This window comes from Cetorhinus maximus, chromosome 5 (assembly GCF_964194155.1).
Source record: "Cetorhinus maximus chromosome 5, sCetMax3.hap1.1, whole genome shotgun sequence".
Lineage (NCBI taxonomy): Eukaryota > Metazoa > Chordata > Chondrichthyes > Lamniformes > Cetorhinidae > Cetorhinus > Cetorhinus maximus.
Genome location: NC_135883.1, coordinates 98,980,732 through 99,005,606, shown reverse-complemented (window position 1 = coordinate 99,005,606; position 24,875 = coordinate 98,980,732). Strand labels below are relative to the sequence as shown.

Here is a 24,875-nt window from a genome sequence, read left to right as displayed (position 1 = left end):
CATAAGAAATAGGAAAAGGAGTAGGGCATTTGGCCCCTCGAGCCTGCTCTGCCATTCAATGAGATTATGGCTGGATCATCTTGTGTTTCGATTTCCACATTCCCATCTAACCCTGACAACCTTTGATTCCCTTGCCTAACAAGAATCTATCTACTTCTGCCTTAAAAATATCCAATGACCCCACCTCCACTACCTTCTGAGGCAGAGAATTCCAAAGTTGCACTACCCTCAGAAAAAATTTCTCCTCATCTCTGCCCTAAAAGGGCGACCCCTAATTTTAAAACAGCACCCCATAGTTCTGGACTCACTCACAAGAGGAAACATCCTTTCAATGTCCACCTTGTCAAGACTGTTCAGGATCTTGTATACTTCAATCAAATCACCCCTCACACTTCTAAACTCCAGTGGAAACAAGCCCAGTCTGTCCAACCTTTCCTCATAAGACAACCCACTCATTTCAGGTATCAATCTAGTAAACCTTCTTTGAACTGCCTCCAATGTATTTACATCCTTCCTTAAATAAGGAGACCAAAACTGGACACAGTATTCAAGGTACAGTCTCATCTTTACAAAGATGCCCTGTATAACTGAAGCATAACATCCTTACTTTTATGTTCAATCCCTCTCATAATAAAGGATAGCATTCCATTTGCTGCCTTAGTTACTTGCTGTACCTGCATATTAACTTTTTGTGATTCATGTACTAGAACACCTAGATCCCTCTGTACCTCAGAGTTATGCAGCCATTCTCCATTTAAGTAGCACTCTGCTTTTTTATTCTTCCTACCAAAGTGAACAACTTCACATTTTCCCACATTAAATTCCATTTGCCAGATCTTTGCCCACTCACTCAATCCATCTGCAACCTCCTCGTGTCCTCTTCATAACATACTTTCCTACCTATCTTTGTCATCTGCAAATTTTGCTACCATGTCTTCACTCCCCTCATCTAAATCATTGATGTAAAAAGTTGAGGCCCCAGTACAGACCCCTGAGGGACGCCACTCATCACATTCTACCAATCAGAAAAAAAACCATTTATGCATATTCTCTGCTTTCTGCCAGTCAGCCAATCTTCTATCCATGCTAATATGTTACCCACTACACCAAGCGCTTTTATTATCCATAATATGATGTGACACCTTATTAAATGCCTTCTGGAAATCCAAGAACAGTATGTCTATGGCTCCCCTTTATCCACTGTGCGTGTTACTCCTTCAAAAAACTCCAATAAATCAGTTAAACATGATTTTTCCTTTCATAAATTCATGCTGACTCTTCCCAATTGCCTTGAGGTCTTCTAAGTGCCCAGCTATAACCTCCTTAATGATCAATTCTAATAACTAGCCCACAACAGATGTCAAGCTAACAGGCCTATGGTTTCCTGTTTTCTGCCTCCCTTGAATAGAGGGGTTATATTTGCTACTTTCCAATCTGATGAAACCTTTCCAGAATCTCGTGAATTTTGGAAAATTAACACCAGCACATCAACTACCTCATTAGCCACCTCTTTTAAGACCCTAGGATGTAGTCCATTGGGACCCGGAGACTTGCCAGCCTGCAGCTCCATCAATTTGCTCAATACAATTTCCCTAGAGATTTCAATTTCACCAAGTTCCTTTCTCCTGTCCACCTCCTGATTTGCAGCTATTAATGGACCGTTTTTTGCATCCTCAATAGTGAACACAGAAGCAAAATATTTGTTCATTTCCCCTGCCATTTCCTTATTATCTACTATTAACTCCCCACTGTCACTCTCTAGAGGACCAACACTCACTTTACTTACTCTTTTTATTTTTAAGTACCAGTAGAAACTCTTGCTATCCTTTTTTACATTTCTAGTCAGCTTCCTCTCATTCTCTAATTTCTTTCTCCTGATTAACCTTATAGCCATTCTCTGCCATTCTTTATATTCTGTCCAATCGTCTGTCCTGCCACTCATCTTTGCAGAGTTGTATGCTTTTTCCTTAAGTTTGATGCTTTCCTTAACATCTCTAGTTAACCACAGATGGTGGGTCCTCCCCTTAGAATTTGTCTTTATAGTAGCCATGTACTTATTCTGAATGTTCTGAAATATCCCCTTTAAATGTCTGTCACTGCTTCCCTATTGATCTATCCTCTAGCCTAGTTTCCCAGTTCACTTCAGCTAGCCCAGCTTTCATCCCCACATATTTGCCCTTATTTAAGCTTAAGATACTAGTCTTAAACCCACTCTTCTCCCTTTCAAACTGGATGAAAAATTCAATCGTATTGCCGTTGCTCCTACCTAGGGGTGCCTTTACCCTGAGGTCATTAATTAATCCTGTCACGTTACACAGTACCAGATCTAATATAACCTGCTCTCTGGTTAGTTCCAGAAGATGCTGCTCCAGGAAACTATCTCAAAAGCATTCTAAGAACTCCTCATCCAGGATTCTACTGCCAATCTGTTTTTTCTAGTTTGTGTAGATTACAATCACACATGATTATTGCCGTCCCTTTATCACAAGCATTTGTGATAATATCACAATTATTCAATGTTTAACCAAGAACAGCTAAGCCCATATTTCCAGTGAAACACTAAGTGCTGACTAGGTTTTGTCAATGTTACAATTGGGTTGAGAAATGAGACCTCAGTTTTCTGGGCTTCCTCCCGTTTGCCACCCAGAATGAGTTCTAAAATGAAAGGGGAAGGGTTATGATTACAAACCATCAGATTGGATAGGGTGGATTTTCGAATTGAATGAGGAAGGAACTAATATGAATTTCCCTTTCATCTTGCCAGCTAGTTCCTTCCTAACTTAGTTCTAAAATCCACCCTATCCAATCTGATGAGTTTTTATCTATAACCCTTTCCCTTTCTATTTAGAACTTTTAAAATCTTTTGGTTACTTCTGGACAGAAAAGTGTGTGTGGCACATGGAGTTCAAAGCATCAACTGAAAAGTAGTTTATTCTGGTTTGACTGTATATACATAAATGGCCACAAGAGGATACAATTATCCTTAATAAAAATGTTACACTAAAGTTCAAATGCCATACAACTTGTGCAAATGCAATCAGTCTCTCCTTGCCATCACCCAACACATGAGAGCATAGCATCACGTGCCAGCTTAATGTCTTTGGATGCACATAATGTACAAGCATTGTACTATCTACCAGTTGACTTTTGCACAACTTGAATGCTTTTCACATTTTTGTCCAGTGCCGTGACTCATCCATCCTCCAGTTGCCAAATCTAGTATGAATATACTGTAGTGATCCACTAAGCCCAAAAATATCTAAGCTCTAGTACTGAATAGTGCACTTCTTATTGTTTGAGCCTTGCTTTTGGTAAGATGTAACCCATCTTTGTCTACCCTGTGACCCAAATACACTACAGAGTTTTGAAACCTTTCACATGTGTGCCTTCCCCTGAACTCCATGCTTTTCCTAACATTGGAGCATCTTATTTCAGCTCCAAACAGGCAGACCCATGGACCAGAATATTGCCGTCAGTGTGCGGGGGCGGGCCTGACACGCCGCGCATAAGATGATGTCGGGCGTGTGTCCCGACATCATCGCGCATCATTTCGATATTGCGTTCGGTTTGTCAACGGCCTATTAAGACCCTTAGAAAAGCAATTAAAGTGGTTAACCATGCTGAAGTAGTTAACCAGATGAAGAGCCCAAGCAGCCTTCGCGTTTTTCAAGAAACCTCATTGTCGGGCAGGATGAGATTTCCTGAAGGTTTTATAAAATAAATAATTAAATTGTGCAAAATTCACAAACATGTCCCAGCTCATGTGACACTGTCACATGATGGGACATGTTTAAATAATTTTTTACTTCCTTTATTCAAACGTTTTATTAGGAACTTAATCTCCCTGAGGCAGCTCCGTGCCTCGGAGATTGCTGTGCTCTTTCGCGTGCATGCCCCGACTCTCCCTCCTCCCCTGCCAGCACAGGTAGCGCTGAATGCTACGGAACGCGTATTACGCTGGACGGGCCTTAACTGACCCGCCCGTGTAAAATGGCGGCGTGCAACCGATCAGCTCCACGCCCGCCCCCGCCCGCTCCCACCTAGCTCTCCTGACGTAGGTAAGATTCAGCCCATGTCAGACTAAATAAGTGTCATCCAAATGGCATACTACTCCTTGAATTCCTTACAAAATTTGGCTCAATTCCAGGGACTGAAGAAACACTAAACAGCAGCCTATGAAACTGAAATATTATGCTTGGACTCATCTAACTCAAATTGCAGATAGATGTTTCAGACCTGAAAAAAATCTGGCCTCCTGACGACATTGGGAACAGATCCTTCACATTTGGCAAAGTATTGGCTGGATTACATTGCAGTACCTTATTTATAGTTACCTTAACACTACACATGCTTGCACTACCATCTAACTTGGGCTGCTCCCATGGTGGTAGTACCAAATTACTCCGCTCTACTTTAGCAATGTTGGCCTGAATCTTACGTTCAGGGTCGGAAAGAGCATTTCTGGCCCTGATCAGATGAAAAATGACACCCATGCCTTCCTCCAATGTTTTGGGGCAATCTTCTAATTGAAGATCCTACCGAAATCACCCTCCCTTTTATTTTACAGGATTAGCTGTTGAAATGTCCAAAAGTTTCTTTGGAAAGCCACAGACAGAAGGTAAGTGGGTGAGGAGGTAGGGTGGTGAGGTCAGGAGTTGTAGTCAGAAGTTTGAGGCTAGTCGGGTCAGGAGGGGGTTGGTCAGAGAGTAGGGGTGAGTTGGGGAGGAGTGAGAGCGATTTGATGTGTCCGTTGTATGGTTACCAAGGTACTTAGACTACGGGTGCGATCGTCCCAGAAATCGGCAAAGCCGAAAATCGGGCGGGGAAATTGGTGTGTGGCCTGCCAATGGCAATGGCAGCTTTTTCCACCATATCATGCGCCACTTTGTTTCAAAAAAATTGAGAAGCACAGGTTTTACATCATATCGCTGGCAGGGCAGCCTCTGATTCCCCCGCCCTACCATGAAATCAAGACTTCAGTAAACCGAGTCCCATATTTAAAGGCCGCCCCTGCACAGAGCTTGCACCCTTCAAGGGATAGGAGGCTGCTGGGAACTGATGGCTGGCAAAGGGAGGAAACATGCTGCCCCCAAATTTAGCAACAATTCCCTCGAGCATCTACTGGCTATAGTGGAGGCCTGCCACGATGTCATCTCTCCCCACTCTGGGCAAAGGACCTTATCCAAAGTGACAAACCCAGCCTGGGAGGCAGTGGTCAGCACAATCTCCCTCAAAGAGCACAGCTACCCTGTGCCGAAAGAGGATGAATGATCTCCTCTGTTCCGCCAGGGTAAGTCAATCTTTTCATCACTCTCAGCTCTCACCTCTCACATTCACAAACCCATCACACATCCAGTTCAAGAGATATCACCAATCTCTCTCACCTTCATCTGCCCTGCAGATAGTGCCCTCATCCTGTCCATGGCCCAACTCACCACCCACATGTCAGGCATCTTTCTTACCTGGCAGGCAGCAGTGTCCTGCTTACTCTCTGCATCTGTATTCATACAGGACAAGCTGGCACACAACAAAAGGGAGAGGTTGCAGACTGGTGAAGGAATGCCTGACATCAAGGCCCCCTCATTCTTTGAAAGTAGAGCCATCCAGCTGCCCAGCAATGATGTGGACCATTCCTATGCTGGACAGTGAGGATCCAGGAGTGCATCATCCATCAGACAACCATACTGAGTGAGGTCTCCTGCCATGCATAATTATCTCCCCTTGCTTTTGTAGGCAGGGAAGCAGCTGAGGGGGTCTACAAGCCAGGTCCTTGACTCCAGCCTCAAAAACACCTTGGAAGAGGAATCTGACACCCTAGTTGAAGACCCATCATGACTCATGCACACCCTCCACCATTGCAGAAATGCACTTCAGTGGGACCTAGTTCTAAAGTAGCCGCGGGGTCACAATCTAGTAAGTACATCACACCATCTGATCCACAGCAGGCAGTGGCAGGGACTTTCCAGGTGTCTTGCACTTGGAGGACTGCTGGAGGCCAGAAATCTGCTGAGTCCGAGTCAGATGATGAGCCTCTGGACTCGGTCATGTCACAGTTGCTGGAGCTGAAAAGGCAAGCTTGGGAACATTGGGAAGGAATGTCCGCTGTATTCCTCAGACTGCAAGGCATGATGAAGGAGTCCATTTGAGATGAGCGCCAGCATGCTAATGCGCAGAGGTCAACACTGGCAGGATGGCAGCTGCCATGAAGACCTTGGTCCAGGACATCGGTCCTGCACTGCTGCAGGAGCTGCACTCCATTGCTGAGGCACTTCCCGGCACTCATCAGTGTCACCACGAGGGGAGCTGGGTATCTCAAGCTCAGTCCAGCTTTCCCTTCCTTTCAAGGAGTCAGCCAGGGGCCATTGGGCACCCATTGGGAGGAGGATCAGCAGGTGCACACCCCAGGGCCATCCACCCAGGTGACTCCAGGAGTGTCCAGCCCATCTGAATCCTTTCTTCCTCTGTCTCCAGCTTTGTAGGCCAAGGAAGATGGCACTGCCACACAGCAGGACCCCAAAATAGGCCAGGCCCTCCAGGTCTTGGCCTTCCATAGGACATCCACCAAAGTCATCACAGACAACCGTGTGTAGCAGTCTCAGGATTCTCCTCACTGCATCTCATCATCCTCCTGGAATCTTGAAGCAATGTGGGCCTCAAGTATGCCTACCTCATATGGCCGGTTCAATGGCTTCATCGTCTGCACCCTCATCGGAAGAGAGGTGCAACTCTTGCATCTCGTCATCATCCAGGTCCTCTCCCCATCACAACTGGGTGATGTATAGTGTGCAGCAAGCCCCTGTAATGCGTGACATCCTCTGGAGAGTGTACTGGGTTGCTCCAGTAGATCTGTCCAGGCACCGGAACCTCATTTTCAGGATTCCAGTGGTGTGCTCAATCAAACTCTAGGCTTCGGCATGAGCTTCATTGTACCTTCTGTCTCTCTCTCACCATGAGCCTGAGGCATTGGTGGCATCAGTCATGTCCTTTGTGGATAGCCCTTGTCCCTGAGGAGCCAACACTGCATTCTATGTGCTCCCTGGAAGATCTCAGGGATCTGGGACCTGAGGATGTACTCTGGAAGTGTCCCCGCCTCATATCTTGCGCGCACGCACCTGCATGAACCATTTGTTATGGTCGCAGAACAACTGAACATTGAGAGAATGGAAGCCTTTGCAGTTCATATACTGACTGGACTGATTGTTGCCAGGGAGATTTAAAAGCCCTCTTGCTTCCTGACTTCCCTGCTATCTGTCGAAGTTGACAAAGGTTAATTCCCTAAGCAAAAAGGGTGTCCATGAACTCCTGGATACATTGTAGGATTTCGCAAGCCTCCACCTATAAAAGGTCAGGAGAACTTGCTTCAGCATGACAGTCAAAGTTTTTCCAGATCATTGTGGTGTGGTTTTTTAAACTTGGGGCCCAATATTTAGATCCCTACTCTGGAGGCAAATTCACCTTTGGACCAGGTGCTACTTGTTCCTTTTAGAGCCACCCCACTTTGTCCAGGTTAACTTCTGCCCTGCTATATTTTTTGGAGCTTAAAGAAATATATTTTGTGGTTTAGCTCATGGGCTAAATTGTGATGAATTTCTCAAAGTGTATTTGCACAATATTGGTGTTACCATCATGTACCATCATGAAAACTGGTGTTATCCTTACCTTTGAACTGCCAAGGCTTAATAATGAATTGACCACATTTATATGCTACAGGATTTAAGAACATCAGTACAAAAAATATGTGACTTTCTTGGGAAAAAATTGGATGATGAGAAACTTGACACTGTTGTGAAGCAAAGCACCTTCAAAAATATGAAAATGAATCCATTGGTGAACTATGAAAATGTTGAAAACAAAAACCCAAGTGGGGCCTTTCTTAGAAAAGGTAATAATTCTAAATGTTGACATAAATACATTAATTGGTCATTTAATTAGCACTCATTGCTGGATTAGAGTGTTGAGTGCTTGAGCAGATAGTCTGGACTGACAGTGCAAATAGAGATAAATAAGTATGATCTGATAGCCATTACAGAAACATGGCAGCAGGATGGCATAGATTGGGACCTGAATATTGAAAGGTATGTGAATTTAGGAAGGATAGGAAGCTAGAAAAAGGTTGAGGGGCGGCTCTCTTTTAAAGACGACATTAACACAATTGAGAGGGATGACCTAAGTTCAGGAAGCCAGGATATAGAAGCAGTTTGGGTAGAGATGAGGCATGATGAAGGCAAGAAGTCACTTGTGGGAGTGGTAATACAGGCCCCCTAACAGTAATCACATGGGAGGACAGGGTATCAATGAAGAAATAGTGGCAACCTGTCAGAAAGGTACACTGATTATCATAGGGGATTTTAATCTACATATAGGCTGGAAGAACCAGATAGGCAGAGGAAGCATAGATGACAAATTCATAGAATGTTTTCAGGATAATTTCTTAGATCAGCACGTTCTGGAGCCAACCAGGGAATAGGCTATACTAGACTTGGTATTGTGCAACAAGATAGGATTAGGTAATGACCTCATAGTGAAGATACCCCTAGGTAGCAGTGATCATAAAATGATTAAATTTTGCATTCAGTTTGAGGGAGAGAAGACTGGGTCTAAGACTGGTATTTTAAACTTAAATGAAGGCATGAAAGCAGAGCTAGCTAAAGTGAACTGACAATTTAGGTTAAGGGATAGATCAATAGAGATGCAGTGGCAGACATTTAAAGGGATATTTCAGAATACACAATAGATACATGCCAACGATAGGGGAAAATTTCCAATGGGAGGATCCACCATCTGTGGTTAACTGAAAAAAGATAAAGACAGTATAAAACTTGAAGAAAAAGCATATAATTGTGCAAAGATGGGTGGCAAGATTGGACAGAATATAAAAAACAGCAAAGAATGACTAAAAGATTGAGGGAAAAAAATAGAATGAGAGAAAGCTAGCTTGAAACTCTTACTATCTTTATATTTCTATAGATTTTTAAATAATAAAAGTTAACAAACTGAGCATTGGTCCTATAGAAAATGAGTCTGGGGAGTTTATAATGGAAAATAAGGAGATGGCAGATGAATTGAGCAGGTATCTTGCATTGGTCTTCACTATCAAAGATACAAGTAACATCCCAGAAATAGTGCTAAATCAGGAATTGGGAGGGAGGAACTCAAAATTACAGTCACCAGTGAAATGGTACTTGTCAACACACAGTTCCAACAATTTGCTAAGTCCCTGGGTCCTGATGGTTTTCATCGTAGGGTCTTGAAAGAAGTGGCTAGTGAGATAATTGATGCATTGGTTTTAATTTTCCAGAATTCACTAGATTCGGGAAGGTTCCGTTAGATTGGAAAATAGCTGATTTAACTCCATTATTCAAAAAGGGAGGGAGACCGAAGGCAAGTAACTGCAGGCCAGTTAGCTTAACATCTGTCATAGGGAAAATGTTAGAAGCTATTATTAAAGATGTTATAACAGGGCACTTGGATAAATTCAAGGTAATCGAGCAAAATCAACATGCTTTTGTGAGAGGGAAATCCTGTTTAACCAATTTATTGGAGTTCTTTGAAGCAGTAACAAGTGCTGTGGATAAAGGGGCACCAGTGGATGTACTGTACATAGATTTTCAAAGGCATTTTATAAACTGCCTCATCAACTATTTATTGTGGAAAATAAAATCTCATAGTCTAGGTGTAACATTGGCATGGAAAGAAGATTGGGTAGCAAACAGAAAACAGGCATAAATGGGTCATTTTCTGGTTGGCAGGCTGTGACAAGTGCTGTGCCATGGATTAATACTGGGGCCTCAGCTTTTTACAATTTTTTATATAATGATTTAGATGAAGGGACCGATTGGTATGGTTGTTAAATTTGCTGACACAAAGGTAGGAAAGTAAGTTGTGAAGAGGACACATGGAGGCTACAAAAAGGATATAGATAGCTTAAGTGAGTGGGCAAAGTTCTGGCAAATGGAGTATAATGTGGGAAAATATGAGGTTGTCCATTTTGGCACGTCAAATAGAGCCATATTATCTAAATGGTGAGAGATTACAGAGTTCGGAGATGCAGAGGGATCTGGGTGTCCCAGTGCATGACTAATAAAAGGTTAGTATGCAGGTGCGGCAAGTAATTAGTAAAGCTAATAGAATGTTTATTGCGAGGGGAATTGAATACAAGGGTAGGGAGGTTATGCTTCGGTTATACAGGGCATTGTTAAGACCACATCTGGTGTACTGTGCACAGTATTGGCCTCATTTAAGGGATGATATAAATGCAGCAGAAAGCAGTTCCAAGAGATTTATTGGATTAATACCTGGAATGGGCAGGTGGTCTTATAAGGAAAGGCTGACCAACTAGGTTTGTATCAGCTGGAGTAAAGAATAAGAGGCAGTTTTATTGAAACATAAGACCCTGAGGGACTTGCCAGGGTAGAGGTGGAAAGGATGTTTCCTCTTGTGGGAGAATCTAGAACTAGTGGCCACTGTTAAAAAATAATGGGTCGCCCATTTAAGACAGATGAGGATTTTTTTCTCTCTCTTTCTTTTGGAGGGTTGTGAAACTTTGGAATTCTCTTTCTCAAAAAGTGGCTGAGGCAGAGCCTTTGAATATTTTAAAGGCAAAGGTAGGTCCTTGATAAGCACACAAATGGGAGAAAGCTCATCCTGAGTGAGATACAACCAGAGTGAGCATGGGTATTGGCAATTTTGGTGCACAGTGGGAATTGAACTGGTAAGTCTTTCTCTTTAATTTCTCTTTAATTTTTGTAAGTTCTGTAGTCTAGTCAAAAGGTTGGTAAGATAGCTGACTCAGCTGACTGTGCGACAGTTAACTGTCATTCACCTGAAGCCTGATTAGGGCAGGGGGAGGGGATACAGAATGTTTGCAGAATAGGGACACATCATAATATAGTAAAACAACCAAGTCAGAGAGAGTACAGCTGCAGTAAGTTTCAAGGGAGTAAGGCAAGGCTGGATGGCCTCTACTTTAATACCAGGTGTATTGTAGGTAAAACGGATGAGTTAAGGGTGAGGATTGACACGTGGAATTGTGATATAGTAGCCATCACTGAGACGTGGTTGAGGGAGGGGCAGGATTGGCAGCTCAACATTCCAGGATATAGAGTCTTCAGGCGAGAGAGGGGAGGGGGTAAAAGAGGAGGAGGCATTGCATTATTAGTTAAGGAGTCAGCTACTGCAGTAAGGAGAGATGATATCTTGGAGGGGGCATCGAATGAAACTTTGTGGGTAGAGCTTAGGAATAAAAAAGGGGCAGCCACATTGTTAGGTGTTTATTATAGACCCCCGGATAATCAGCAGGAAATTGAGGAACAAATATGTGCACAATTTGCAAAGGTGTGTAAAAACAATAACAATAGGGTAATTATATTAGGTGATTTCAACTTTCCCAACATTAATTGGGATAGACATAGTGTTAAGGGCTTGGATGGAGTGGATTCCTTGAAATGTGTACAGGAGAACTTTTTAGGTCAATATGTAGAGGGTTGAACAAGGGACAGCGCAGTGCTGGACTTAATTCTGGGGAATGAAGCTGGACAGGTGGCTGAGGTGGTGGTGGGGGAGCATTGTAGTGATAGCGATCACAACATGGTACAATTTAAGTTTGTTATGGACAAAGAAATAGACAAGTTGCAAAAAAATGTTTTGGATTGGGGGAGAGCGGATTTTAGTTAAAAAAAAAAGGCAGGATCTGGCCAAGGTAGACTGGGAACAGTTACTTGTGGAGAAATCTACAGAGGAGCAGTGGGGGGCATTCAAAAAGGAAATGGGGAGGGTACAGGCTCAACATGTTCCCTCTAGGGTGATAGGAAGGAGTAACAAGCCCAGAGAACCATGGATGACCAGAGATATTCAGGTTACGATGAGAAGGAAAAGAGAGGCTTTTAGCAGGTACAAGGGATGCAAATCAGCGGAGGCATTAGTGGAGTACAGAAAGTGCAGGGTGGAGCTTAAGAAAGCGATTAGGAAAGCAAAGAGGAGATATGAGAAAGCTCTGGCTGGTAAAAGTAGGGAATGTCTCAAGATATTCTATAAGTATATCTATGGGAAGAGGATAACCAGGGAAAGAGTAGGGCCCATAAGGGACTAAGGGGGCAATCTATGGGTGGAGCCAGATGACATCGCTAGAGTGTTGAATAAATACTTCACATCCGTCTTCACCCAAGAGAATGAGGATGAAGGTATCGAACTCGGGGAGAGAGACTGCAAGGTTTTTGGGCAAATTGAAATCGGGAGTGAAAAGGTATTGGAGGTGTTGGCAGGCTTAAAAGTGGACAAATCTCCAGATCCGGATGATTTGTGTCCCAGGTTGCTGAGGGAGGCAAGGGTGGAGATCGCAGGGGCTCCAACCCAAATCTTTAATTCCTCTCTGGCCACGGAGGAGGTGCCAGAGGACTGGAGAACAGCTAATGTGGTTCCGCTATTTAAGAAGGGTTGTAGAAATAAGCCAGGGAATTACAGGCCAGTGAGTCTCACATCAGTGGTAGGGAAACTATTGGAGAAAATTCTGAAGGACAGAATCTATCTCCACTTGGAGAGGCAAGGTTTGGTAAGCATGGCTTTGTCAGAGGGAGGTCATGCCTAACAAATTTGATTGAATTTTTTGAGGAGGTGACCAGGTGTGTAGATGAGGGTAGTGCAGTTGATGTAGTTTATATGGATTTCAGCAAAGCCTTTGACAAGGTCCCACATGGGAGACTTATAAAGAAGGCAAATGCACATGGGATACAGGGTAATTTGATAAGGTGGATTCAAAATTGGCTGAGTTGTCGGAGGCAGAGGGTGACGACAGAAGGATGCTTTAGTGACTGGAAGCCAGTGTCCAGTGGCGTACCACAGAGATCTGTGCTGGGTCCCCTATTATTTGTCATTTATATAAATGACATAGATGACTATGTGGGGATAGGATTAGTAAGTTTGCGGATGACACAAAAATTTGCGGGGTGGTTAACAGTGAGGTTGAGTGTCTTGAACTCCAGGAAGATATAGACGGGATGGTCAAATGGGCAGATAAGTGGCAGATGGAATTTAACCCTGAAAGGTGTGAGGTTATACACTTTGGAAGGAGTAATTTGACAAGGAAGTATTCAATGAATGGCATGACACTAGGAAGTTCTGAGGAACAAAGGGACCTTGGCGTGTGTGTCCATAGATCTCTGAAGGCAGAGGGGCAGGTTAGTGGGGTGGTGAAAAAGGCATATGGGACACTTGGCTTTATCAATTGAGGCATACATTACAAAAATAGGGAGTTGTATAGAACCTTGGTGAGGCCACAGCCGGAGTACTGTGTGCAGTTCTGGTCGCCACATTATAGGAAGGATGTGATTGCACTGGAGGGGGTGCAGAGGAGATTCACCGGGATATTGCCTGGGATGAAACATTTAAGTTATGAAGAGAGGTTGGATAAACTTGGGTTGTTTTCATTGGAGCAGAGAAGACTGAGGGGCGACCTGATCGAGGTGTACAAGATTATAAGGGGCATGGACAGAGTGGATAGGGAGCAGCTGTTCCCCTTAGTTGAAGGGTCAATCACAAGGGGGCATAAGTTCAATGTGAGGGGCAGGAGGTTTAGGGGGGATGTGAGGAAAAACCTTTTTACCCAGAGGGTGATGACAGTCTGGAATGCACTGCCTGGGAGGCTGGTGGAGGCGGGTTGCCTCACATCCTTTAAAAAGTGCCTGGATGAGCACTTGCCATGTCATAACATTCAAGGCTATGGGCCAAGTGCTGGTAAATGGGATTAGGTAGGTAGGTCAGGTGTTTCTCACATGTCGGTGCAGACTCGATGAGCCGAAGGGCCTCTTCTGCACTGTGTGATTCTGTGATTCTGTGAAGGGAGTGAAAGGTTTTTGGGGGTAGGCAAGAATGTGGAGTTGAGGTTACATTCAGATCTGCCAAAATCTTATTGAATGGTAGAGCAGGCTTGAGGAACCAAGTGGCCTACTCTTGCTCCTAATTGGTATGTATGTTACAATGCTGAAGGAAAGAAGTATTATTCTTTGGATTAAAAGGTCCTGATGGTCATTAAAGCTATAATATGAAGATGTTAGAATTGGTATATTGGAAGGATAAGGTCAAATGGGCTGGAAGGTCTTTTTCATTTGAATTATCCAATTTAGTGTCTTTATCCATACCTTTTTAAATGTTCTATTTGGGCACTTATTCAGTACACAATGCCAAGGGTGGTCAACGTTTAAGAAAAGTTGGAATTACAAGAGCTAATTTCACTAGGGAACAGTCGCAGCATGAGGCCCTTGGAATTTGGGTCCTAACTTCCTATGTATTTAGCACTGAACTCCTGATTCCATTAGAGGAAAGGCTGTTTTTCTTTGAAGCAGTGCTACATTTACGCACTGTCCTCAGTTAAACTGTTAAAGTTTCCTAAAAGCCCTTTTTTGACCAGGCAGTTAATACACCAATCCTCCTCCTTTTATCTCTTTTTTATTTGTCACTCTTTATCCATTATCTTTAAAAATTCTCTGAAATGTCCTTGCATTCTCAAATGGAGAGTCTACCCCTACAAAGGAGGGAAATGCTGCAGTAAGAAATCCACTGCAGCATTAAAGGCAAGCAAGCTCCTAATGGGGGAGCGCACTCTGGAGCTTTGGAGTTGTTTGCGCAGAAGGACTTGGGCTGGCCTTGAGTTTCTGGTCCCAGAAGTAAGAGGCCATTCCCTGGTCCCCTCATCCAGTTACCTAGGGAGCTTCCTAACAAGTCCAGGAATAACCACCATTCTCACATTCCCTTGGGTTGACCGAGACTATAGGATCAATTTGTCAGGAACCTGCACCATACCTTGCCACTTCTATTCTTGTGTTTAGTTGGCTAAGAGGTCAGATGGAAAATTTTGCCCTGTTTCTTGATATCTTGCTTAATTTGAGGTGGGTATGTGAAGGGAAATCAAGCCCTTTTAATGCTTAACCTGTGGCCAGAACTAGGAGCAAGTGAGGATGAAATTCATTGGGCTGCATAATGAGGGGTTCTGTCTTGGAGATTTTATTCAGATGGTATCTGATCTAGCGACATTATTAAATGAGACTGCTGCAGTCCATGGTATCCACACTCTGAAAGAGGAAGGATTCAGTGGGTGCCTTTTGGAAGAGCCTCTGCAGAGCAGGGAAATGCAGTATCAGTGATTGTTGACCCAAATGTGAAACATGCTAATGGCAGGAAAGGGCTTTGAGTTTGGAGCCAGAGCATGTTTGCCCTCTTCCAGCTGTACAATAAGTACATCAAGTGAAAAAACAAACCAATCAGATTGGCTGTGTTCCACAAATTGTTGGTGTAGAAATACTGTCAGATTCTGCAACACGAAAATGCTCCAGACAGACCCAAATTAGAAACTCACTAGCCTTTTGGGTGATATCATTGTTACGCCCATGGTTATGCACAATGCTGAAAAGTGTGTAAAATGCCAAAGTGCATTTGGTTTGTTGTTTCTATTTATTCTGCTCGTTTCATTTAATAATTCCAAAAGTGAATCTTCTTTTTCCTTTTACAGGCATAATTGGAGACTGGAAAAATCAATTCACTGTGGCTCAATCAGAGAAGTTTGACCGAGTGTTCCAAGAAAGAATGAAGGACGTTCCTTTGAAATTCATTTGGGATTGCAAATAACTAAGAAATCAATAGATTATTATACATGGAGAATATGTATCTGAACTTTAACCATAAACCATGATGCTTTAAATTTTGAAATTAATTTACACATTGTTGATCTACAGTTTTGTATTCTAATTTCTTTCTGCTCAGCTAGCTCACTCATCTTTCCAAAAATCTGCCCTGTTCTAATCTAGTGACCTTGTTTTTGTATCCTATGTTTAACTCATCTGCCTGATTTGTTTTTCATAACTGGATCTACCAACATCTTCCTTTCTCAGCATATGAACCTGTTTCTTGAGGATGAAGTATGCATTTTAGAAATTCCATTCCTATTTTTCCATCTGCTCCATCATTCCCATTCAAGGAGCTGGTAATATTTTTTCTTGCCCATCTTCCTCGTCTTACATGAGGGAAAAAATATTGAGCTATAGAGAGAATAGCGGAATGGGAATAATTGGATGGCTTTTCCAAAGAGCTAGCACAGGCGTGATGGGCAGAATAGCCTCCTTCAGTCTAGGATGCTATCAGTCCACATGTTTCTCTCTCTGAATTCAAGGATCTGTGGTACAGCCTCTGGTACTACAGAAAGCCTTTGTCTATCCTTGATCTCTAACACTTTGTGTACACACCTCTAGAGTCTGTACTCACTCACACATCACTCACCAATATTGCCACTATTCTTTTCTGTGCATCTTAAAAACTAAAAAAACTGAGATTTTATTTTGCAGCCATTTTTCTGATCAGAATGGCATTTTTTTCTAATGTGCCCCCATTTCCACCCCACCCACCCAAGTTTATTTCCCATACTGAGTGTTGCCTGCTATCTTTTTGTCCCTTGGGTTAAAGACATCCTTTTCCCTTAATCTTTTTGTCAAAGCTATTTACTCTATTTATTAAACTGCTTTTTTCCCTGTTAAGGTTTGGCTTTTTTTCTCTACTTTTCTCCCTCTTCTTTCTGCCTGCTATCATTTTTGGTGCTTTTTATTCATATTTTCATGTTTACTTACTTCTACATTCTCTACACTTTCCTGTCTCCTAGTTCTTTCTCATTTAAATGATTCTTCACTTCTCCAATTATCTGTTTTGCCAGTTCATTAACTTTCTCCTTGTTTGAATACAGCCCATGGTACAAATCAAGAACTAGACAGACACGGAAAGAAAAACAGATTTAAAAACAAAAAACTGCGGATGTTGGAAATCCAAAACAAAAACAGAATTACCTGGAAAAACTCAGCAGATCTGGCAGCATCGGCGGAGAAGAAAAGAGTTGACGTTTCGAGTCTTCAAGAAAAACAGATCGTCCATCGAGCCTGTTCTACACTTCTGATAGTTGGGGCAACTTGACTAAACACTGAGCTACTGGTAAAGATAAGGAAAAAACACAAACACTGGACAAATAAGGGGGGAACAAAGTACTCTGGAAAGTTCCTGACTCCCTGAGGTGATCAAAGCCATTTGCCTTCTAATAGGATCCCATCTCTGTCTCAGTAAAACTACTCTAACTCTCAGAAGAGATTAAGCACCTAGCATTTCCAAGTGGGATCCCATCTTCACCAGATCTGGTGCTAACTTTCCATAAAAATAGACCTAAATCCATACCTTTAGTGATTTGTTAAACTCCCTTCCTATTATCTCAGCTCATGGTTGAGATGGCCATCCTTGAGGTGCTGCTTACAAGTGTGCCTTCTAATATCTTTAAATTCTTTTTCAGGGATTCAGACCTTTTCTTTCCTAAATATTTTCCTCCTAACTTGGCTGCAATGACTGGGGGGAAAAAAGCCAGTCTTTCCCTTATCCTGGCACCTGAGGCAACAAAGTATTTGGGACTGAACTGAGGCCCAAGAAATGTTAGTGATTAGGGCCAGAGAAGAGGAAGCGATTGTTGCTACTGCACCCTCATCCTTCAGCAGACCACCCAGCACTGCTTCAGGCTGGAACACCACTCCGGAGTCAGCAGGGAAATCAGCCAGTTTCCTGAGCTTGTCACCCATCACCCCAACCCATCTCTGCCCGAAGTTGTCATTTAAATGGAGTAAGGGAGGAAGTCAATATTGCAGCACCTGTTGTACTGGGTTTTCCCAGCAGGTTCCATGCCCAACATCAAGTCATTTTCAGCAGCTATGCCACCTTTTAAATGTCCTGATTTTTTTTTACAATTATCATAGAGCAAATATGATGTGAGCCCAAGGCAGAAAATAGCTTTCCTTGTACTGTGAATAAGAAACAGACTTGAGGCTTACTCGCCCATTTTCCAAACCCTATTTGTTTGATTAGAGCCAGCACGACTGACACACCCAATTAGGAAATCTCTGCAGAAACATCAAATGTTGTCATATAGCACAAGTTAAAACTTAATAAATAGATAGAAAAATAAGCATATTGGATCAACAAGAGGTCCAGTAACAATAGCCTACATCAATAACGAATTGCCTGAGGAATACTGGAAATGAAAATAGAGATTAAATTTTTAAAAATAAAACATGTAATAATTGAATAAAAACTGAAGATAGGGGCCATGCCTTCAGCAGCAAAATGGTGCATAACTTTCAAGCTGTGAATGGTTGGACTTTCAACATGGCTCAGCAGTAACACTGGGCTCTGATTAAGAAGTTTCAAATTCCATTCCAGCAACTTCAGCACAAAATCTAGGCTAACGTTTCAATACAATACTAATAGTGCTGCACTGATGGTGGCGCCAGTGGTAAAATGTTAAACCGAGGTTCCATCTTCCCTCTCAGACAGACATAAAAATTCCTATGGCACTATTCAAAGAGCAGGGAAGTTCTCCCGGTGTCCTGGCCAATAGTTAGCCCTCAACCAACATCATTAGAACAGATAATCTGCTCATTATCGCTTTGCTGTTTATGGGACCTTGCTGTGCACAGTGAATTCCACATTTCCTACATTGCAACTATGAAGTACTTTTGAAATGTAAATTGTTTAAAATGTTCTCAGATCATGAAAGGCACTATATAAATGCAGATATTTCTTTTATTATTAGCGATCAAGATCAGGAGAGTTGCCAGGACAAAGCAGTCCGCTTGATTGACACCACATTCACAAACATTCACTCCCTCTACCACCGACACACAGTAGCAGCAGTGTGTACCATCTACAAGATGCGCTGCAGGAATTCACCAAGGCTCCTTAGACAGCACCTTCCAAACCCATGACCACTACCACATAGAAGGACAAGGACAGCAGATAGATGGGAACACCACCACCTGGAAGTTCCTCTCCAAATCACTCACCACCCTGACTTGGAAATATATCACTGTCCCTTCCCTGTCGCTGGGTCAAAATCCTGGAACTCCCTTCCTAACAGCACTGTGGGTGTACTTACACCACATGGACTGCAGCGGTTCAAGAAGGCAGATCACCAACTGCCTTCTCAAGGGCAACTAGGGATGGGCAGTAAATGCTGGTCCATCCAGCAAAGCCCACATCCCGTGAATGAATTTAAAAAATGAATGCTTGCATGATAATCCATTTATTTTATGGTCCATTTTACTTCTAGCTCTATATTTAAAGCATTAAATCAAAAACCTGCATAAGTACCTGACATGCAATATATGTGACATGTCAACAATATTTAAGGCTGTAACTGTCATCATATAAAATAGCCTTGGATAGCTTCTAATTGTTTGGATACATCTGTATGTTTTTCTTCTGAGCATATAAATAAATGAGGCTGTTTACATGTCATAACACTGCTGTCAATGTTTCAATTTCATTCCATTTTATAGAACAAAAGCAATTTGTTGTAGGTTTCGCACCGTGAGTTATAATAGCATAAACCATGATTAGGTGCATCTGCTACCTTGTTGTCATTACTATGTACTTCATAAATAAATGCAAAGATTTATCTCTCTACAAGTACAATATGGTCTCTCCACAGGCCACCATGGTTCACAATCTTCCACTTGTACAAATTATATGGGGGAGAATTTTCCCCCCGTTGGCGGGGGGGTGCGGTTGGGCGGGAGCGGGCGCAAACCCGAAGGGTAACCCCGATCGGGTCCACGATGCCATTTTGCATGGACGGGCCAATTAAGGCCCACCCAGCGTGACGTTCGCCCAGAAGCGCTGAGCGCTCCTAACTTGGCTGCGCGCCCGACAAACTGAAAATCTAAATGACGCGCGGTGATGTCGGGACGCACACCCAACGTCACAGCACATCATTTTATGTGTCAGCGAGCAAGCCCCGACCCCACTCACTGACCCGAAAATTCTGCCCACGATGATTCTTTGGTCTCAATAGAGGTTTCAAAAAATGTTTAGAAAGTAAAAAGCAATAGAGCTCTGAGAGAATCTTTAATGGCTAAGAGGTTCAGGGGGTGATTTTCAACTTGCTAATTCATTTTAATGCTTAAAAGTGGGCCAATACCACACAGAGACAATTAATCAATTGACTTATTACTGATTGTCCATCCATTCTCAATTTGATCTTGATTTAGGGGATCTGAGTTCCCAGCAGACATAATCAGGATTAAATGGTGTTGATAAGATCCCCAATGTTATTTTTTTTTGTCTCTACCTATATTGTGAATCACCAGTTCCTTAACTTATCCAAAAGATCCCAGGCAGTAGCAGTCACAAAATAGCCAATTCCAGCAGATTCTCATTTACTCTTGGATAAAATGCTAGAATATTTTGAAGATATTTGGCTCTATAACATTGTGGCAACTTGAAATACTGTATTTTAAAGTGCCTGCATTTGGAAAAGATTCTGAAATCTTAAGGGCCTGTTAGGATCGTTCTAGTAATTCCACATGGGCTGGAGAATGAGAAAGAAGTAGGGAGTATAACAGCTGCAGCTAAAAGGAGAGCAAATAGAAGCAGGGTACCTGAAGTGATCCTTACTCTCCCAATAGAGTTTATGGGATCAGGCCAATATGCCTGTATTTCTGAGTAGCAATGTATAAGGAGGCTGCATTTCTCCAGGTGGTCTCTTATGGAGTACATTGCCTCCTGCAACAAGACTTGAAACCAGCTCTCACAGCAAGTCCTCATTATCTGTCGCAGTTAAGGCAGCTGCAGCCATAAGCTTCTTTGTTTCTGGTTCCTTCCATGGTGCCACAGGAGATATTGTAACATAAGTGTCCAGTTTGTGTTCATGTGAAATGTGTGTGTAAATGATGATGCACCTTTGGGAGGGTTTTGTCTCTTAGCCTTTGTGTCTTGAAGGCAGGTGTCGTCTGAAGAAATTAGTGAAAAGGGAGACGGAAGAGTGTTAGCAGGTTGTAGCAAGGATAAGCTGCGGTACATTGACTGAGAGAGTGTGTGTTTGTAGAAAGGGAAAAGGAAGAGCAAACGCCAACACCCAACTGTGCATGGCCTCCCTCAGCCAATGATGTTAATGGCCACATCCTCCATTGATTTGCAGTGAACCAAGACCACTTCCTGTTCTTATATTTTCCATTCCATTGTGTGCCAGCCTCTCTTGCGGCAAGAATGGTAATACAGATTAATGTTGTACCACTTGTGACGCAGCTTAGCATAGCGTGCATGAACAAGCAGCATGTATGTCCCATAGGACATAGCAGGTGTTGAATGTGTGCTCTGGTAATTCTATCAGGCCATATTTAGAGAAGCAGATAGAAGTATGGGACAATCCCACACACATAGACAGAGGCCAGGGTCTTTAGGTCGGCGTGCGGGGGGCGGGCCCGCTCGCTGATGCGGGATGATGCCGGGCGGAACTCCCGACGTCACCCGTATCATTTCAATTTTCAGGTTGGCGGGAGTGCAGCCGAATCAGCCGTGCGCCCGCCGACCTGTCAACGGCCTATTGAGGCCACTTAAAAACTAATTCAAGTAATTAATGGACCTGCCCATCCAACCTTAAGGTTGGCGGGCAGGCTGGGAGCCCTGACGGGCTTCAGAAAAAGCATGAAACCTCATCCACGGGCGGGATGAGGTTTCATGAGGGTTTTAAAAATTTCAATAAATGTTTGCTTTAAAGTGATGGACATGTCCCAACTCATGTGACAGTGTCACATGAGGGGACATGTCAGGGAAATTTTATTTTTGCCCCTTCACCATTTTTAAATTTGGCGCCGATCTCCCTAAGGCAGCACTTAGCCTCAGGGAGATGAGTGCGCTCTTTCGTGTGCATGTGCAAAAGAGCGCACTCTCGGCTGAGGGAATCCCCCCCACCCGCACAGGGAGCACATAGCACTTCCTGGTGGACGTCATGCTGGGCGGGCCTTAATTGGCCCGCCCATGTAAAATGGCAGCGTGCTCCCAATCGGGGATGCCGATCAGAGGCGCACCTGCTCCTAAACTTCCCCCCACCCCGACCAGGGGAAAATTCTTCCCAGATAGTCATGAGAAATTGTGCCACAACTACATATTTGGGACAAACTACCATGCCTGTTTCATCTCAACACTTGTTGGGACATCCCATTTCAGACCAGCTTCCTTGCCAGCTGTCACCCTCAGTTAAAGTCCCAGCTAGGGTCAATTAAAGCTTGCAGCAGCTGGTCAGGAGGACTATAGAGCTGGGAAAAGCTGGAGTGCTCCAGCTGGTTCCACATTAAAGTGAAGAAAACTAAATGGTGACTTACGTTTTTACTGGCAGCCACTTCCTAGTCTGCATAGAAAACCTGAGAAGAGCAGCCCTGGCACCTGTCCAATCAAGCAGCCCAATTTGGACCATGGCTCTTCAGTGAAAGTCATCCCACTGCTAAATCAGTCTGTATGGTGTACATTGCACACCCAATAAATGGGTGCACGACATTCCAACTTCCAACCCTGTGAGTGCAATTGGGAGAGGATGTAGCGAAGTATTCTGGTGTGCTTGAAGGAAAGGCCTAGGAGTTGTGGCAGGGAAGGATTGCTCATACTGGAGCTGAATTATGGTGTTGCAGATCTGTACAGAAAGTTAGAGAGATGCGTAGAGATGTTATACCTTGACAGGTAAAAGCAAAATACTGCAGATGCTGGAAATCTGAAATAAAAGCAGAAAATGCTGGAAAAACTCAGCAGGTCTGGCAAAATCTGTGGAGAGAGAAACAGAATTAATGTTTTGAATCCATATGACTTCTTCAGAGCTAATGATACGTAAAAATGTGATGGATTTTATACCATTTAAGAGGGGGTGGAGCAGGTGGAACAAAATCGAAGATCAGGGACAGGTGGGAGCTCAGGGGAGATTGACAAAATGTCATGGACGCAAGACAAAGTCTTGATCTGTTCCTCTCTCTACAGATGCTGCCAGACCTGCTGAGTTTTTCCAGCTTCTGTTTTTATTTATTATTACACCTTGACACTTCTGGTAAGGCAATTAAATTCTTTCCTGTACAACATTTAGGTCCTGCTGGCAGGAATGGAGTTAGAGGTTTAATTATCCTTCATTTCCTAATTTGACCGACTGCAATCTTACATTATGAGTGGCCACCTTAAGCCATGCAGGGTCCTCCTTGAATATACAGAATGGCTGGGAAGTGGCAGATGGATTCAAATGAGGCCCTGCTGTTAAAGTCAGCTGGGTCTCAGGTTACTGCAAATGAACTGCAAATTAATTCTCCGGCACTGTTCCCCACCAGAAACCCACTAGCAGTTAAGATCCAAAGGCAATGTATGTCATGTGTCTTTTAATTCTTTTATTCTTATTAACTGACATTCAACCATCCCCTATTCTCTAATTAAATACCTTACAGGTCATTCCATTTCTGTGTCCAGTGTGTGGTTGGGTTTTCTCAACTTCCCCTTCTTCTGCTCATCTGTAATATTTTCCAGTTCTGATAAAGGGTCCATATCTAAAGCATTAACTTGTCTGTAATCTCCACTGACGCTGACTGGCCCGCTGAGTGTCTTCAGCATTTTCAGATTGGCTGCATTTGATGCAAACGCGGGCCATGTGCAATTGTAATGACATGATGTCATTGTGAATGACAGGTCCCATTTGCTGGTGATGTCTGTGTACACCACACCCTGATTTCACTGTTTTTCAGTGAAGGGACCTATTGTACTTGCAGCTGTAGGATTGGAATCCCCTTCAACTGGGAAATTTATAGAACATGATTTCAAACCCACGGACATGTTTTGACCTCATGATTGAGACTATAAATTACATAAAGCTAAGTTGCAGTCAGCAGTACAGGGCTGGGCAGCAAGGGGTTACTTCGGGCATTTAGTAAAAAAAAACAGTGACTCATCAAAAGGGTTTGGACATTGACTGACTGCAATCAGGGAACAATGGTATCAGGGAAATGCCATTACCTGCCATAAAACAAATGTAATCAAGAAGTCTGAGTACCCAATACAGTGGCACAAAGGACATATCATCAATACAATACACTCAAGGAATTACGCGGCTAAGGTCTGCACCACAGGCAATGGTACTGGATTAAGGCCATTCAAACCCTCATTAACTTTGGAGCCAGGTGCTGTTACTGTGCCACCTCAAACAGCAGGAAAATTGCTCATATAATGAGAACTGATAATATTCATCTGGATACACCTTCCATGGAAAAACCCTGTATTGTTTCAACCAGCAGGAGCTGATGACATTTGTCTGGGCTTTGCGTGGAATCAACTAAATGGACATTCGAACAACAAGAAATATATTTTGACATGTCTGAGTTAAATTATTACAAAAAAAGAGCAGATCTGAGTATCTGGGTGGAGGGTCAGTGCTGCTCACCCTGACTCATGCTTACAGTCTACACTGAACAGACCAGCCCTGTTGAGCATTGTAAGTGTTTTCAGCCATATCATGGTGATATTGGCCTGAAGGTTTTGGGTTGCAGTTGGAAGGAGGTCAGGGCTGGTCACCTTGACTCAGGCCGACAGTCAACACCAGACAAATCAACCATGTTCGGGATTGTAAGTTTCAGCCAAATCTTAGTGATATTGGTCTGAGGGTTTTGTGAAGGTTTCGGGAGAAAACTTAGTGATTTTTTACCGGTACCTTATAACTTGTTTCGGCTATTTCTTAGTAATATTGGTCTGAGTGTCTTTTTCTTAAGGTTTCAGGACAAAATGTGGTGTTTTGCCTGTGTTTTTGTCAGTTTAAACCGAATCGTTGGGAACTTGTGTGGAGTTAGCATTTTTGTAAGTTTAAGCCCGAGTCATGATGACTTTGTGACAGGTACTGGGAATGGGTTGTTTTAACTTTTGGGGTTTTGTACTGTGGGGTTGTGGGTGATTCAGTAAAACAATTATGAATTATCAGAAGAAACTTGTCTCGCTGGTCATTCTGTTCAAACCATACACTTGGGGTCTGGGGTCACAAACTTGCATGTGGGAAGGGTCCCTGGGGGAAAAGG

The 24,875-nt window shown here is 43.2% G+C and overlaps 1 protein-coding gene across 1 annotated transcript in view; it reads left to right on the top strand.

The window, feature by feature from the left end:
- The window catches only part of LOC144680325 (amine sulfotransferase-like), a 33,103-nt gene extending 17,405 nt beyond the window's left edge, over positions 1–15,698 (top strand). Inside the window, exons 6-7 of the mRNA XM_078541307.1 lie at positions 7,711–7,882; positions 15,500–15,698. Coding sequence (XP_078397433.1) covers positions 7,711–7,882; positions 15,500–15,615 — 288 coding nt within the window. The 3' untranslated portion in view covers positions 15,616–15,698. The remainder of the gene's footprint in view (positions 1–7,710; positions 7,883–15,499) is intronic.
- Positions 15,699–24,875: the final 9,177 nt, after the last annotated feature.